Source organism: Pan troglodytes, chromosome 2 (assembly GCF_028858775.2).
Source record: "Pan troglodytes isolate AG18354 chromosome 2, NHGRI_mPanTro3-v2.0_pri, whole genome shotgun sequence".
NCBI classification, from domain to species: Eukaryota; Metazoa; Chordata; class Mammalia; order Primates; family Hominidae; genus Pan; species Pan troglodytes.
This window is the reverse complement of record NC_086015.1, coordinates 153,033,082-153,051,942: the sequence shown is the minus strand read 5'-3', so window position 1 is coordinate 153,051,942 and position 18,861 is coordinate 153,033,082. Positions and strand designations below refer to the sequence as shown.

General features: G+C 39.7%; 1 protein-coding gene across 6 annotated transcripts in view; it reads right to left on the bottom strand.

Moving 5' to 3' along the window:
* RNF13 (ring finger protein 13) overlaps positions 1–18,861 on the bottom strand; it is a 151,801-nt gene that overhangs the window by 103,104 nt on the left and 29,836 nt on the right. For all 6 annotated transcript variants that reach the window (XM_054681164.2, XM_054681163.2, XM_001142115.7 and 3 more), the window contains exons 2-3: positions 15,164–15,293; positions 8,724–8,804 (exon numbers count right to left, since the gene is read on the bottom strand). Coding sequence is in view for 4 of the 6 variants with exons in the window: in XM_054681163.2 (XP_054537138.1) it covers positions 8,724–8,804; positions 15,164–15,277 (195 nt within the window). In the remaining 2 variants the exon portion in view is untranslated. The remainder of the gene's footprint in view (positions 1–8,723; positions 8,805–15,163; positions 15,294–18,861) is intronic.

Below are 18,861 nucleotides of genomic sequence, written 5' to 3'. Positions count from 1 at the left end.
AGGACATAACACAAATAAAACATCCAAACAACCACATTTCTTTGCAATGTTTGCATTTTCCTTCACCAGGGAAAAAAAACTCTCTTCTAATCTCAAGACTTTATATTAAACAAAATCATTTCCTGTAATAAGAATTTTGAAATTAACTGGTAAATTAACTTTCAAAGAACAAGCCTAGTTTGTGGAAAATTAATTGGTGATGATATGAGGCACTAATTTAATGAATAATGATGAGGGGAAATAAATTATACATCATATAAGAACAACTGCTTATTTGCAACTTTGTTCTGGATAGTAGGAACAGCATAGTCTAGGACAAATCCGCATCCCATGATCTTCATCTCTTCTATCTTCTTCCTCTTCAACATAAAGAATATACCCTGACTACCAGGTTACAAAACACAGTATATGTGGATCATGTCAAATCTAGCCCAAAAGTTGTGTTGCTGAAAATGAGATTTGCCATTGATAATTATACTCAGGTAATCTGACACTTGGCTTACTGATCAAAGCTTCCTTATCAGAGATAAATCTTGTTTTCAATTTTTTAACAATCATTATCTCCTCCACCTATCAAGGCACTTCCTAAAAATATAGAAACAAGAAATCTGGAGAAGCTTGATTCTCCTGAGACTGGCCCTCAATGTGTAACTAAATTATTCCAATTATACTGATAATAAAAAGTATAGCAAGAGACCTTGCTTGCTAGCATTACAAATCTACATGTAAAGTCTTGACTACTGTCTTGGTCTATTTTGTGTTTCTATAACAGCACACCTCAGGCAGGTTATTTATAAAGGAAGGAGTTTTATTTAGCTCATGGTTGTGCAGGCTGTTTAAGAAGCATGGCACTGGCACCTGCTCAGCTTCTGGTGAGGGCTGCATCAAAACATGATGGAGAAGGCCAAAGGAGAAGTGGGCATATGTGAAGAGGGACCAAACCTAAGCGGTATCCTGGCTTTATAACAACCCACTCTTGAGGGAACTAATCTATTCCGTCGGAACTAATTCCATCTAGCCGGAGAGAGAATGGCATCAAGCAATTCATGAGGGATCTGCCCCCATGACCCAAACACCTCCCACTGGGCCCCACCTTCCAACACCCCCACAATGGGGATCAAATTTCAACATGTGATTTGGTGGGGACAAAAAAACCATATCCAAACCATAGTAACTACTCAATAATGATTCTTTAATACTTGGTTATCCATTTGAAAAAAGTAAAAATAGAGTCATATGTTACATTATACTATAATAATTCTTGGCCTCCTAAGCATAGAGTGGGGGAAGGGGATGGGGAAAGGTAATCTTTACCAATTTTTTGAGGACGTAGGAAAGTATATTTATACTGCTAAGTAACATTATTTATCTTTTCAAAGACAAAACATGTTTTCCAAAAAGAACAGTTGTATAGTTCTGAATTTTGCCAAAACATATAAATATACTGTTCAAAAGAACTGTAAACTAATTACTAATGGTACTCAAAGGTTACAAGGTCTAAAAAGGTTGTCTGGAAAAGGTAACTTCCTAAACAGCCAATTAAAAGTAAAACTACAAACACAGGACTTATCTAGATACAAAAATAAAATCTTTCTTTTAAAACTTCTGTAACACTGATGTGCCATATTTTAATCCATGAAAAGATTTACATTTTTGCATTAAAGTTCAAATAGGTCAAAATTCCTTGGCTTTCTCATTTTCTTATACTTGAATAATAGTATTTTTTAAGATACAGGAGAGGACAGAAAAAGGCTTTAAATACAATTAACCTAATATTGGGGCATATATAAATAGAATGTAAACAGAATTTCAACTGATATGTTATACTATAAATATCTGATGTCTTATAAATGATTCTGATGGAATCCAGGGATGTTATAAAAGCTACAAAATATAGAACATAAATTAGACCTACAAAAACTATCTCACCTAAACTTTCTGGGCAGAGTTTAAAAGTAAGATATTTTGGGCCGGGCATGGTGGCTCACACCTGTATCCCAGCACTTTGGGAGGCCAAGGTGGGTGGATCATGAAGTCAGAAGATTGAGAGCATTCTAGCTAACACGGTGAAACCCCATCTCTACTAAAAATACAAAAAAATTAGCCGTGCGTAGTGGCGGGCGCCTGTAGTCCCAGCTACTCGGGAGGCTGAGGCAGGAGAATGGCGTGAAGCCAGGAGGCCGGAGCTTGCAGTGAGCCGGGATCGCGCCACTGCACTCCAGCCTGGGCGACAGAGTGAGACTCCGTCTCAAAAAAAAAAGTAAGATATTTTGGCCAGGTGCAGTAGCTCATGCCTACAATCCCATCACTTTAGGAGGCTGAAGCAGGAGGATTGCTTGAAGCCAGGGGTTCGCAACCAGCCTGGGAAACGTAGCAAGATTCCATTCCTAAAAAAATTTAAAAATTAGCCGGGCACAGTAGCACACTCCCATAGTACTAGCTACACAGGAGCCTGAGGTGGGAGGATGGCTTGAGCCCAGCAGTTGGTGGTTTCAGTGAGCTATGATCATGCCACTGCACTCCAGACTGGGCAATAGGGCGAGACTCTGTCTCAAAAAAAAAAAAAAAAAGTATTTTTCAGCTAAGTCTCTTAATAACCATATTATATCTTTAAATTAGTTATATTTTTAACGTATTTATTTAATTGGTTTTACAGACATAATACTATAGTGAGCTACCTCACTTCATTATTATCAAGTCCTTGTAAACAAATGTAAATCTTTGCATGGCTGGCATTTTAAATTCTGATTCTGGGCAATGGCAAAACCAGTCACGCAAGTATAAAAGCTACCCATAATAATCCAATAATTTTGTTAGAATATTTCACTTCTCTTCTTGCCCTATATTGTCAAGTGCAAAAAGCAGACAGATATCTAACACCATTTTTTTTTTTTTGGTCAGGCAGTGAATAAACAAATTCGTCAACATATCTTTTAAATGTAAACCAAATTTATAGTAGCACAGTAATTGAGGAGCACCAGTAAGATTATGCTTATCGAGAATTAATGGAGCTCTTTAAAATAAGCTTATTCAGTAGAAAAGCTCTTCAGTGAGAAGGAATAGTCTGACTCCTTATGATAGAATGAAAGAAAGGTTGCCAGATCATCATTAGTAATCAGAGAAATGCAAATTAAAACAAGATAATACTTTTGCCCATCAGATTGGCAAGAGTTAGAAAGACTGATAATATCCAGTGTTGGCAAGAGTATAGGGAGATAAGTATTCTCCTACAGTGTTAATGGGAATAAATTAGCACAGCCTTTGCAAAGGTAATTTGGCAGTATCTATGAAACTTTTAGATGTACATACCCATTGGTTTCATCAATTCTACTTCCAGACCTCTATCCTAGAGAAATAACAACTTTGGGGGAAAAAAATACATATATATATACACACACATATATATGCACACATATATACACGTATATATGCACACATATATACACGTATATATATATACACATATATACATATATATGTATTTTTAATATATAAATGTAAAGATACATATGTATTTTTTAATGCATAAATGTAAAAATACATATATATATATGTATTTTTTAAGAGGAAATTACTAATAAACTATGATCATTCATATTACAGAATACCATGAAGTGCTTAACAGGAACATACTAGATTTATAGATGCTGCTGTGGAAAGAGCTCTAAAACAGAAGAAGTAGGGGAATCAAACTGCAGAGTAGTTATTTATTTATTTTTATTTTTGAGACAAGGTCTCACTCTGTCGCCCAGGCTGGAGTGCAATGGCTTGATCTCGGCTCACTGCAACCTCACCTTCCTGGGTTCAAGCGATTCTCCCACCTCAGCTTCCCAAGTAGCTGAGACCACAGGCTTGCGCCACCATGCCCAGCTACTTTTTATATTTTTTGGTAGAGACAGGGTTTCACCATGTTGCTCAGGCTGGTCTCTTGACCTGAAGTGATCTACCCACCTTGGCCTCCCAAAGTGCTGGGACTGCAGATGTGAGCCACTGCACCCAGCCCAGCCTTGCAGGGTAATTATTGCAGTAGACATCTGTCACTCACGGTGCTCCAAATTTTCTGAACCCACTACGCATTCCACCTTCCCAAAGTAGGCTAAAACAACAAAAATAACAACAACAACAAAAACCCTACATTGTATTTCCCAGCCTTCCTCATAGCTAGGTATTTCACCAAAATATGTAGCAAGTAACTATGTGGCCAAAAGTCTATCACTCAGAAAAATCCAAGTGTTGGATTTGGAAGTAGACATGTAAGGAAACAGTCTGAAAAAGGGTATCTCTTTGATTAGCTTGGGTGGCAGAAGAGGCCAAATGTTGTGAGGTAAAACCACAAAGGCTTCCTGATGAGAGAAAAAATAATGTGGTGTGAGGGTCCATTGGCTGCACCACTCATCTATAAAGCCAGTCCTGCAAGGTGGTTCTGGGTTTTATTCCTGTAACAGTTTAGAAACTGCCTGTCCAGGCTATGATACTCTGAACATCTTTATCCCTTTATAAATCCCTTTCTGGGTAAAACTAGCTAGAGCGGATTCCATTGTAAGAATTAAGAAACTTTTCATATATACAAATGATAACCATTTATGAACTATACATGTTCATAAGTTTATGAACAAAAAAGAATGAAAAAGCATTACATGTTCAGAAAAGGATCTGAAGGCCTGTAAAATCACTGATAATATTTAACTCTGAAGAGGGAAGTGTGACTGCTACATATAGGTAAGGAAAGAATAAAAGAAGGTGTTTCCTTTTTCTTATGTATATTACTTTTCGGTTGAAATATTTTTATGAGAAATAGTCATACAATGCTATGAATTTTTTTTTAATAATTAAAAGTTCAATGCCCCTCCCAGAGGTGTCTAGCCATCCTAATTAAGAATAATAGGTTTGCTCTCCCTCTCCCTCTCCCCACGGTGTCCCTCTCTTTCCACGGTCTCCCTCTCATGCAGACCCGAAGCTGGACTGTACTGCTGCCATCTTGGCTCACTGCAACCTCCCTGCCTGATTCTCCTGCCTCAGCCTGCCGAGAGGCACGCGCCGCCACGCCTGACTGGTTTTGGTGGAGACGGGGTTTCGCTGTGTTGGCCGGGCCGGTCTCCAGCCCCTAACCGCGAGTGATCTGCCAGCCTCGGCCTCCCGAGGTGCCGGGATTGCAAACGGAGTCTCGTTCACTCAGTGCTCAATGGTGCCCAGGCTGGAGTGCAGTGGCGTGATCCCGGCTCGCTACAACCTCCACCTCCCAGTCGCCTGCCTTGGCCTCCCAAAGTGCCGAGATTGCCGCCTCTGCCTGGCCGCCACCCCGTCTGGGAAGTGAGGAGTGTCTCTGCCTGGCCGCCCATCGTCTGGGATGTGAGGAGCCCCTCTGCCTGGCTGCCCAGTCTGGAAAGTGAGGAGCGTCTCCGCCCGGCCGCCATCCCATCTAGGAAGTGAGGAGCGCCTCTTCCTGGCCGCCATCACATCTAGGAAGTGAGGAGCGTCTCTGCCCGGCCGCCCATCGTCTGAGATGTGGGGAGCGCCTCTGCCCCGCCGCCCCATCTGGGATGTGAGGAGCGCCTCTGCCCGGCCGCGACCCCGTCTGGGAGGTGAGGAGCGTCTCTGCCTGGCCGCCCCGTCTGAGAAGTGAGGAGCCCCTCCGCCCGGCAGCCGCCCCGTCTGAGAAGTGAGGAGCCTCTCCGCCCGGCAGCCACCCCATCTGGGAAGTGAGGAGCGTCTCCGCCCGGCAGCCACCCCGTCCAGGAGGGAGGTGGGGGGGTCAGCCCCCCGCCCGGCCAGCCGCCCCATCCGGGAGGGAGGTGGGGGTGGTCAGCCCCCAACCCGGCCAGCCGCCCCGTCCGGGAGGTGAGAGGCGCCTCTGCCCGGCCGCCCCTACTGGGTAGTGAGGAGCCCCTCTGCCCGGCCAGCCACCCCGTCCGGGAAGGAGGTGGGGGGGTCAGCCCCCCGCCCGGCCAGCCGCCCCGTCCGGTAGGGAGGTGGGGGGGTCAGCCCCCCGCCCGGCCAGCTGCCCTGTCCGGGAGGGAGGTGGGGGGGTCAGCCCCCCGCCCGGCCAGCCGCCCCGTCCGGGAGGTGAGGGGCGCCTCTGCCCAGCCGCCCCTACTGGGTAGTGAGGAGCCCCTCTGCCCGGCCAGCCACCCCGTCCGGGAGGGAGGTGGGGGGGTCAGCCCCCCCGCCCGGCCAGCCGCCCCGTCCGGGAGGGAGGTGGGGGGGTCAGCCCCCCGCCCGGCCAGCCACCCCGTCCGGGAGGTGAGGGGTGCCTCTGCCTGGCCGCCGCTACTGGGAAGTGAGGAGCCCCTCTGCCCGGCCAGCCACCCCGTCCGGGAGGGAGGTGGGGGGGTCAGCCCCCCACCCAGCCAGCCAACCCGTCCGGGAGGGAGGTGGGGGGGGTCAGCCCCCCGCCCGGCCAGCCGTCCCGTCCGGGAGGTGAGGGGTGCCTCTGCCCGGCCGCCCCTACTGGGAAGTGAAGAGCCCCTCTGCCCGGCCAGCCGCCCCATCCAGGAGGGAGGTGGGGGGGTCAGCCCCCTGCCCGGCCAGCCGCCCCGTCCAGGAGGTGAGGGGCGCCTCTGCCCGGCCGCCCCTACTGGGAAGTGAGGAGCCCCTCTGCCCAGCCACCACCCCGTCTGGGAGGTGTGCCCAACAGCTCATTGAGAACGGGCCAGGATGACAATGGCGGCTTTGTGGAATAGAAAGGCGGGAAAGGTGGGGAAAAGATTGAGAAATCGGATGGTTGCCGTGTCTGTGTAGAAAGAAGTAGACATAGGAGACTTTTCATTTTGTTCTGTACTAAGAAAAATTCTTCTGCCTTGGGATCCTGTTGATCTGTGACCTTACCCCCAACCCTGTGCTCTCTGAAACATGTGCTGTGTCCACTCAGGGTTAAATGGATTAAGGGCGGTGCAAGATGTGCTTTGTTAAACAGATGCTTGAAGGCAGCATGCTCGTTAAGAGTCATCACCACTCCCTAATCTCAAGTAACCAGGGACACAAACACTGCGGAAGGCCGCAGGGTCCTCTGCCTAGGAAAACCAGAGACCTTTGTTCACTTGTTTATCTGCTGACCTTCCCTCCACTATTGTCCCATGACCCTGCCAAATCCCCCTCTGTGAGAAACACCCAAGAATTATCAATAAAAAAATAAATTAAAAAAAAAAAAAAAGAATAATAGGTTTGTGGTATCTTACTAAGAAATTCTGGCTAGGCACGGTGGCTCATGCCTGAAATACCAGTACTTTGGGAGGCTAAGGTGGGCAGATCACTTGAGCTCAGGAATTCAAGACCAGCCTGGGCAACATGGCGAAACCCCATCTCTACATAAAAATACAAAAACTAGCCGGGCATGGTGGTGCCCACTTAGTCTCAGCCACTCAGGAGGTTGAGGTGGGAGGATCACTTGAGCCCAGAAGGCGGACGTTGCAGTGAGCCAAGATTGTGCCACTGCGCTCCAGTCTGGGCAACAGAGTGAAACCCTACCTTAAAAAAAAAAAAAAAAAAAAAAAAGAGAGAGAAATTTTAAGAAAATTAGAATAAACTGAAAACATTCTGTGGTACATATCCACACAACTTCATGAATTCATATAACAAAAAACTAATATTATCTTGGAATGAGAAAGGACTTTCTAACCCCCAGAGGTAGAGGAAAAAGAAGAATTTTTAACTACTTAAACAAAACTTTTGAAATCTTAAAAAAAATTAAAAGATAAACGAAAAACTGAAGAAGGGATAATCTGAAGCATATATGGCAAACAATAAATTGATACTTCCAATATATAAAGAACTCTTACAAAGCACAAGGACACTTTCATTTCAAATTGGGCAAAGAGCATTAATAGTCCATTTTCTCTCTCTCTCTCTCTCTCTCTCTCTCTCTCCCCCTCTCTCTCTCTCTCACACACAGCAAAAAATATGTTTAAGTTCATTAGATTTTTTAAAATCAAATTAGCAAAAGTTTGATAATATCTAGTATTTAAGAGGGTATAGGGAAAAGGACAGTCTCAGATGTTATTGATGGAATTCTAAATCGTTCCAAACTTTTTGGAGGAAGAACTGAAAATACAGAACAAAATTTTAAACATTCATGCCATAAAGCAATTCTACATTTGGAAATGTATCCTATGGAGATAAATGGATGAATACACAAAGACAAAAACATCCATTGTAGCACTGTAATAGTAAAAACTAGACAACCTAAATATCCACTATGAAAAACTAAAGCAATGTTCAAAATCCATACTATTTCATGATATTGCAAAACCATGCAGCTGTTACAATTAATAATGTAAATCCTTACCTATCAGCATGAAAAAACATGATCAAAACATACAATTAAAAGAAAAAGGCAGGTAACCAAATAGCATGTTTCTATTAGTGTTAAATATAGATTTACTGTATATGAAAGCATTTACATATATATGTAAATGTGTGTGTACATATATATATGTACACACACATACATACATCTACAAACACACGCATAGCACATATCCTAAAAAAACAGGTCTGAAATGTGATATACCAAAATGTTAAACACAGCTAGTTCAGAATAATACAATCCTAGGTGATTTTCACTTTCTTTCTGATATCTTTTGAATAATCTTACCCTTTACAAATGACTATATATAGGTTTTATAATAATAAATAGTAAGAAATGATTTCATTCTTTAAATAATAAACAATAAAAATCACCTTATTAAATACCTTGTGTCTTTACAATGTATTACCAACTGTCTTACCTTTAAACCTTCAGCTGGAAGTCTATAACCAAATCTTGCAGGGAGGTCATCAAATGTCTGAGATGCATTTTCAAAGTTATACTAAAAATAAAATTTTAAATATTCAAGTTAAGACCAATTTATATATAACATTAAAAACAAAGACTTATTTAATTATGTATAATTATTATTTTGACAATTCTGATTACTATCACAGCTTATCAAAATAAAACCGAATTTGTAAATGTACATCCACTAAAATAGAAGGAATATATACAATTTACAACATATACAACTGCTTAAATTGGATTATGATTTCAAATATTATCGAGCAGCAACACTAATTCAGCCTACTGTTTTCTGAGTTTTTCCCATAGACAATTTCCTAGCAAGGAATTTTCCAGACAGATCATCTTCCAGGAGGAGTGTTCCATTTTAATTTCTCTGTATTATAAAGGTCTGATTTACTGGAAGAAATTTACAGCATTTCTGGCTCTAGCTATGAAAAATGACTTTCTTTTTGGAAAGAAGCAGCATCATATCATATTTTTAAGGCATGTCAATTTTGTATAAGCTGAACATTTTTATCCAGGGTTGAACACTGAAAAGACCAAATTCAATGAAATACATACACGGAAAAAGCTGGAGGTATTCAAACTCTTTAACAATTTTCCCCCTTCCACACAGATATAGATTCCAAAGCTACAATATTTATTACTCCTTTATCAAAACAAAAGTTCTTTGTGCTTTTAGAAGATAACAGTAATGATAATAATTGTGAGATGAGTTTGCTGTATCATTTAATAATGTTCAATTTGCTATACAGAGAGCAAGAGAAACAAGGGAAATGGATGAAACTCAGCATAGATAGTAAACAAGTAACTTTTGAAACACAAGTGAAAATGATGTACTAGAAATTAAGGGAAGTGTTCACAACCTGTAGGACATAAATACAAAGAAAAAGAACACATTTGTTTTGCATATAGATACAAAGGATGGTTTGAAGATAGACAAAAAGGAAGAAAGCAAGAGTGTTATATATAGATAAGAAAAGATGGAAGGATCAAGTAAACCTTAAGTATTCACAAAGCATGGATTAAGTCACACATCCAGATTGATTAGCTACGTCATCCCTGAATCAAACACCCATTGGTTAACGCTATCCTAGCCTCTTATGTCATCTGCCAGAGGCATGCAGATAAGCAACTCCACAGTTTAACAGCCAATTACAGCTGTGACCAGTTGCCTTGCATCTCTCCAGTAGAGCAAGCAAATGTTGGATCTAGACACCTTTCATCTGTCAAGTCTCCTTGGCTCACCGTCAACTCAGGTCCTGGTAACCATACCACACTGTCAGCAGGAAAAGTTGATGCAGCATACAGGAAGACTGGACAAACTACAACAAGTGACCCAGGATTCAGGTAGTGTGGTTCTTGCATCCCACCAGAACCCTATCTTGAGTGTCTTAGCATGTCCATCTTATACCTTTGCCTCTCACTGTATGCTTGTAATTAGCTCAGGAAACTGTGTGATTCAAGCATCTAAATGCAGTCACTAAACCTATTCATTCTGTCATTGCTGGGATAATCATCCTAGCAGTGTACTTGGAGGCCATCAAGTATATGTGGTAATTGCTTCAGCGTGATTTCCCATTGCAACAATAATTCATATTTGAAGAGTACTCCATAGTTTACAAAGTACTTCAGAGTTACAAAATGCTTTTAAACCCATTATCACAATCTATCGTTTAATCTCTTAATTAAAACACGTTTGTTTAATTGATTTAATTCACCTATGATCAGGTTAATGTTGAACTTGAGAAAAACATTTAATTCCTCCCAGCCAAAGATGCCACTGTAAAATAAAGTAACTTATCTAGATCAATGGAAATAGAATGAGGACAAAATACAAATGTGTGTAAGCAGTATTTTTTAATGTACTTTTGAAATTAGGAAATGGGGAATCTACAAACTATACTAAAGTATTCTTTTATCTCTTCCTATTACTTAAGAGTTTCACTATTATAGCTAAAATTATAGAAATAAAATATCTAGCTTGAACTACAGTACTTGTAACACTGAGATGTGGAATAAGTTTTGTTACTGAATGAAACCCTTTTTGAAACTGCTTTGTCTTTCCTTAACAGCAAAATAAGGACTGTTTCATATTGTCTCTTAAAATCATATTGTTTAAAACAAAAAATGTTCCTACAGTGAACAAGACTAACAAAGGTACTTTACGTTTTTGGTATAAGGAGGGAGGGGAGCGATGCTCATAAAATTAAAGCATGTTCACTGTTTAAAAATCTGAAGTAGTAGGCCGGATGCAGTGGCTCACACCTGTAATCCTAGCACTTTGGGAGGCCGAGGTGGGCAGATCACCTGAGGTCAGGAGTTCAAGACCAGCCAGGCCAACATGTTGAAACCCCATCTCTACTAAAAATACAAAAATTAGCCAGGCCTGATGGCAAATGCCTGTAATCCCAGCTACTTGCAAGGCTGAGGCAGGAGAGTCGCTTGAATCCAGGAGACAGATGTTGCAGGGAGCCGAGATTGCGCCACTGCACAACAGCTTGGGCAACACAGCAAGACTCCATCTCAAAAAAAAAAAAAAAATCTGAAGTAGAAAATAGTTACTCCTCACTAGAATCCCATTCTTAGTGATCACCACATAAGTTTCAGTCCACTTATTTTGAAAAGGTCTTTTCCTTAACCAATTATTTTTCTTGACAGCTTCCTTAACAAAAGGTTTAATTTAATTTAGAAAGTAATAAATATCTAACAATTACTGAGCACTCATTATGTACAGACATCATGCTAAGCACTTTACAGGTAATAATTTATTTAATCCTAACAACAACTCTACAAAGTAGGCCACTATTACTATCATCCTCATTTTACAGATTGACAACAGAATGTTGAAAATAACAAGCTCTGGTAAATTAGAAGAACCAGGATTCTAACCGAGGCAGTCTGGCCACAGAGCCCCAGCCCTTAACCCACTACCCTGCACTGTCCTTCACAAACTCTCACTTTTACAAAGTTAACTGTGACTTAAGAAATGTTAAGTAATCTGCCCAAGGTCATGCAAATAGAGTGGTAGAGCTGGATTTCAACTCTGATTATAAATCCATTTCTGGAGCCTGGACTACCCATGCTATATAATCCAGTCCATTCACACCACCACGCATTGGGTGTTTCTTTGCTACACAGCACACTGGCCCTCATAATCACTACCCAGCAACCAATTCTCTCTGACAAATCCAGACAAAAGAATCAAAAGGCAGATTGGGCATCAAGCTACACGGGTTGTTTGACTCTCATATAAGATGGATGTTACTTCTCAGTAAAATCATGGGCGCTACTCAAAACTAACATGTCACTTGTGGACTCTGAGCCTCAGAATATACAGCACTGATGTAGTTATCTCTTAAGTGCAATTCTAAAATTCCATGTTTCTAGTATAAGCCTACATAATTAATAGTATTATGTTTCCTTTTGGGTAAAAGAAAAATGATAAGAGATAAAAACAGTAATCTAAAAGTACTAAGGAACAGATGCTATTAAAAGAAAATGTGATGGTACAAAATCTCTAAGAGAAGGCTTTTAATTACTTCAAACGTTTATTGAATTCCTGTGTAACTGACACCAGGCACCAGGAATAAAGTTTAGTAAGACACGGTCCTGCCTTCCAAGTACTCATGGCCTAGAGGTCTGTCTGACTAGTCAGCTAGTCTAGTCAGCTATAGCCTAGATGCTACAGTAGCATCTCCATAGCCTCTTAGAACTCAACAACTACTTGGACAAACACTGTTGTCTGTGAATTGAATTCAACTGCCAAAAACAAAAAACAAAAAACAAAAAAAAAAAACACAAAACAAAACAACCAACCAACCAACCAAAAAATCAAAGGCATCTGGCATTACAAATAGCATAACTAAAACTTAATTTTTCAAAAGCAGCATCCCAAGCCCTGTGCAAATGGAACTAGAATCAACCTAGTTGACTGGAACTAGATGTCTAATTTATTTATATCTGTATTACTGCAAACTCAGATTTCAGGGATGCTCTTATTGCATTAAAAGGAAGTGCTCTTATTTTCTACCTCTTAACTCACTTCCTTTGAATGATTGTCACACATCCAGTTCCTCTGTCTCAATTTTTAGTTCCCTGTTTTACCAGTTATATGCCTTCACAAGCCACTCCCCTCCAGCCATCTTTGCATTCGTGTCAGCCTTCTATCCTTATGGACAGCATAGAGACCAGATTTAAGCAGCTCCCATCTTACAGTTCCTTCACTACAGGACATCAACATACATTCCACAAGTACCTGTGTAAAGCACAGGGAACGCTGCTGGCAAAAAGGATTGACCATTCTTCCATACCTAACATTTTTTTTTTTGTCTCTACATTAAAAAATACAGCTCAGGTAGTTTCGTATCTTCTCAAGGGGCTGAATGAAGTATAATCAGAATGATAATTATAATGAAGATTAAAACCATATATAAAACATTTACTATGTGTCAGATACTATTCTAAGCAGTTTATCTTATTTAATCACCACCACAACACTCCAGTTTACATAAAGAAATAAAGAAACTGTGGCACTTATAGCAGCTGAGTAATTTGATCAAGGTTATATATCTGCTTAAGTTCCCAGAGCACAACACTGAAAATCATTTAACCCATCAGGGAGCTCGACCACAGAATAGCAATCCATCTTGGGTATAAATGAAAGAAAGAAGGCAAAAAGTATTAAAAACAACAGAGAGGGAAAAAGAGAGACACAAAATGGAAGAAATCAAAGGAGAGAAAGGAGACAAGGAGAAGTTTATTCCCTGATCAGTCCATAAATCCTCTAACTCATTTCAAAAGTCATGCCAAGAATATTCTAAGGATTTTAGGGACCAATTTAGAAGGGAGATTTGGATAGCAATGGACTCAGTCTTTAAAGCCTCTATTTCCATTCCACCTCAAAAAGACCAAGACTATTCCCCAAAACAAACCTAATCAACCAGTTCCCTACTACAGAGGACAACAGGGGGTGAGAAATCTCGTATGGATTACTAGCATCCTCTGCCTTCAAAAGCTATGGTATGGAAACCAGCCTGGCTCTCTCAAGTGCTACAGTGATCTCAGAATCTTCCAGAATTGCTGCAATGTGCAGAAGCACAGCTGGGGACCACATCAAGCTTTGGTCAGCAACAATTCTTGCCCTTTTATTTCTCACCTGATATCATTAAGCAAATCAGTTGCACCCAGAAAGTAAAACCAAATCCTTAGCACAGACCTAGAGTATAGGCATGTATGTTCTTTTTCTACCTTCACAGAAAAAGAGAAATAGAAAATATATATCCTCAACTTACAATGGGGCTACATCTGGATAAATTCATCATAAACTGAAAATATCTAAGTCAAAAATGTTTCATAAGTCAAATTCTACTTATGATATTTTCAACTTATGATGGGGTTGTTGGAACATAATCTCATCATAAGTTGAGGTGCGTACTGAATGCATATCACTTTCATACCATCATAAAGTCGAAAGCTCACTAGTCAAGCCTTATCTTAAGCTGGAGACCATCTGTATACTCCCCAGTGTGGAGGAAAGTAAGACAGTAGCTAAGAGAGGCTATGCTAAGGTTTTGAGCAGCACTCTTCTTCTCTAAAAACTCTTCTATCCACCATCAAAGATAGGACCACTGTGCTTCTCTTCTGATTCATTAATGCTAATCTTGGGTTGAAATTTTCTATGAACATCTTATAGAATTTCTTAAATATTATTATCAATAGAGATACTACTGAGATCTTACAGTCATTAAGAGATGTACTAGGTACCAAGAAAAACAGTAAAATTCTATGTAAGTACACAGCAGGTAGGTATGTGTGCAAAGCACCCACATGTGCACACATACCCTCATGAGCAACATTATTTATCAGGTACTGATTGTTCATGAGATCTTACATTAGATATGAAGCAATAAAAAATGAATAAGGGGCTGGGCGTGGTGGCTCACACCTGTAATCCCAATACTTTGGGAGGCCAAGGCGGGAAGATCACCTTAGGTTCAGGAGTTCAAGACCAGCCTGGCCAACATGGTGAAACCCTGTCTCTATTAAAAATACAAAAAAATTAGTCGGGCATGGTGGCACACGCCTGTAATTCCAGCTACTCAGGAGGGTGAGGCAGGAGAACTGCTTGAACCCGGGAGGTGGAGGTTTCAGTGAGCCAGGACCGCAACAATGTACTCCAGCCTGGGCAACGAGAATGAAACTCCGTCTCAAAAAATAAATAAACAAATGAATAAGGTACCCCAATGTCAAGTAACTGTGTATATGTGTTGGGGTATGTTTTTAGATAAAAATGTCTTATAACAATGTCTTATAAATATCATTCCGGGCTTTTTTTAAGCTTTTCTTTAAGGGATGTTTCTAGACATGAATAAATTTTACTGTACTTACTGCTAAAATGTCTGCTTCTACAGGCAGTAGGTTTAAGAATGCAAAGAGCTGGACAGTCAAGATGGTGTAGACTTGTGTGGCTGACAGCATGAGCATCCCTATGGAGAGCAGCATCTCGTTGTAAAATCACCTGGAAGACAAGGATGTGAGTAACTGAGAGCTGGTGCTTTGTCCCAGGGAATAGATCATTTGATATATTAATTCCCAATGTCCAAAAATATCCCTTTTAATTATAAACATGTATTAACATTAAAAGTAAAGCTTTTATTTCAAAAGCATAAGAACTTACACAGATTTGGACATTTAGGTAAACACCCATGTTTAGTTGATACCTATATAACTCATGATGACAAAGTTCTGTTTTAATCACAAAACAAACATCCTCCCATAGTGCTCAGTTTATAGTACAGCTTGTCTTACCCAAATTTCAGAGAAACTAGATTTCAACCAAAATAATGGTTAAAAACATACACACAAGCATCTTTGCTTTAAAATTGAAAATTTTCTACAACTTAAAAAATTTTTACTTCTCGTTCAATATAAATTCACATGTAAATTTACTTTTCATTTGCTATTGTATATTGTACCAACATCAGAGAATGCCAAAAAATTAACAGCCACTTATAATAAAGGAATACTTTTTGTCCATTACCTCCTAACAATCTACGCTTTTTTCCCCTCTCTACATCTGAATGGCAACAGCATAACTACCTCTCCCAACTTCATCCTGTTCACTATGAGTCCCTTTCTCTCTTTTAGCAAAAAGATACCGTGAAAAGACTAAATGTCAACCCATAAATATAAAAATTCTCATTGGTAAGCCTCAATCAATTGTATTATATACTCTTAAACAAGTGAGAACGAACATTACAAAAACAAGGGCTTTTATAATGAATTATTTCATTAAATATCCCAAACTCATGTAATATCCGTTTTGATGATGATTAGTTTGGATAAGTGCTCTAGATATAGAAGCTGCCATACAGACTCAAACTCTGAATCTCTGACTCACACACTGGAAGTAAAATGCCTGTGAATAATTTTTAAGGTACCATTTACAAAGCCACTAATATCAGAGATGAAATAAAAATGAAAACATGCTAAAGTATAGATTTGTTCCTTAATGACAAAAAGTAAATTAGTGGTTGCCTAGGGATTGGCAGGGCGTGGGGAGAAAGCTTGAGGGAGGGGAAAGGTGGGAATGAGAAATGACTGCTAATGAGTAAGGGTTTTGGAGGGGAGATGGTGAAAATGTTCTAAAATTAGACTCTGGTGATGGTTGCACAACTCTATAAATATACTAAAAATCACGGCATTGTACACTTTAATTGGTTGAATTTTATAATGTGAGAATTGTATCTCAATAAAGCTTTTTTTAAATGTCTAGATTTGTTGACATTTGTTTCTTAAGTAAAATACATTTCATAACATACCATGGTACAGAAAAGAGTTAACACAGCAGGCCTGAGATTGCTATCCCTAGAAAGGTCTGCTTGCAAGGTTGGCCCCTCGCTGGCATCTGGAAATTTAGATTTCAGGACAGTTCCCACTATTTCCTAGTAAGAACAGCTCAGTGTGCCTACACTTTACAAACAATGTGGTTTGTGCTGAATACCTGTTTTCCTTCTAGGATCTAGAATTTTGGTACATGCTAGACAGAGAGTGTCCATATTAACAACCCCTAATATAAACCCTGGGCACTGAGTCTCTAATGAGCTTCCCTGGTAAACATTTTACATGTGTTGTCACAACTTGCTTGAGGAATTAGACGCATCCCATGTAACTCCACTGGGAAAGGACCCTTAGACGCTTACACTGATTTACTCTGGACTTTACCCCATGTGCCTTTTCTTCTCACTCATTTTGTTTTGTATCCTTTTGCTGTAATAAATCACAGCCATAAGTACAACCATGTGCTGAGTCTTGTAAATGCTCCTAGTGAATCACTGAATGTGGACAATTTCTGGTTAGAAATCATACCATAAAAGCATACAAATATTTACAAAATAAGGTACAGTTGTTATTAAATTTTAGTAGGAAGAAGAAGTATGTACCTAATTGACCAGTGACCTCTTTGGGAAACTGAATCTGAATAAAAACTATGACTTTCCATCTAAATTTCCAGCTAACTTTGGGGGAGGGAAAGGGAGACAGAGTTTGGAGGGAAAATAAAAGATTGGAATAATAACCAAAACAACTAATACTGATCTCTTACTAAGTGCCAGGCATTGCTGTAAGCATGTTATTGAGTTAACTCACTTAATCCTAACCTCCCTGTAAGGTAGGTATCATTTCACAAATGGGGAAGACTTAAGAACTGTTAAGCAACTTGCCCAAGATAAAACAACAAATAATAGCAGAGCCAGGATTCAAACCTAACAGTCAGTTTCCGAAGTCCACATTCTAAACCCCTACTGAAAACAGCATCAATATCCATCCAAGGTTGATGTTCGAAGAGTAAAGTACAGCTTCTTGCCTACACATGTATTCAAGGGCTTCAAAAGCCAATGCTCATGGAGCAACAGTCACCAGTTTTCTTTTACTTTGTATATGACAGTGTATGTGTGTATATTGTGTGTATTCAATGACATGTGGCATGTTTTGAGGGTTTTTTGCATTTATTGCCTTTTTAAAATAATTTTCAGGAGTTTTGCTTTATAGTCTCTATTTACGAAACTAATTCTTGCTCATTGTGGAAAATGTGGGGAAAATGAAAATTATAAATAATCCTCAAATTAAGGAACAACTAGTGTTCATACTTTGATGTATAACTTCCTAGTCTTTCAGCAATGTATAGAGTTGTCCTTTGGTATCCATGGGGGATCAGTTCCAGGACTCCCTGCGGATACCAGAATCTGAGGATGCTTAAGTTCCTTATGTAAAATCATGTAGTATTTGTATATAATCTACACATATCCACCCAAATACTTTAAAACATCTCTAGATTGCTTATATCTAATGCAATGTAAATGCTATGTAAATAGTGGTTATGCTGTATTGTTTCAAGAATAATGACAAGAAAAATAGTCTGTACATGTTCAGTATAGACACTTTTTTCCCCAAATATTTTCACTCTGCAGTCGATTGAATCCATGGATGTAGAACCCATGGATACGGAGGGCGAACTGCACATTCAAATACATTTTTAGCAAAATTGGGGGCACACTGTGCATACTGTTTTACTAATTGTATTTTTTTCACTTAAGGTATTATGAATATTTTCCTAACTCTCCTCAAAAACCACTGCAGATAGCTGTCCATGAAATACTGTGGAGCGTCCCTCCCTTTCAAGCATTATTTTTTCTTAATCTATTTCACACATTGGGTTTCCATACGTAATTTGTTTATACAAAATAAAAACTACTGGTCAAAAATATGATGTATAAATGGCCATATGGCATTCCTTATGAATATTCTTTAATGGGCTGAACAGAAATTCTTACTGTTGGAATTTTTCTTTTTAGAAAAACACTGCAATAAATATTCCTTTAATTACACCTATAGGTAAACCCTTAATATTTTTTAGATTAAAGTGATAGAAGTGGCTGGCATTATAATAATTGCAGTAAAAAATATGGAATTTATACATATAGGTTTATATCCCAGCACTGTCTCATACTAATAGTGTAATCTGGAGGTAAATATTTAAACTACAAAAATTGCTTTATCTCTAAAAGAAGGACCATAGGACCTATAAG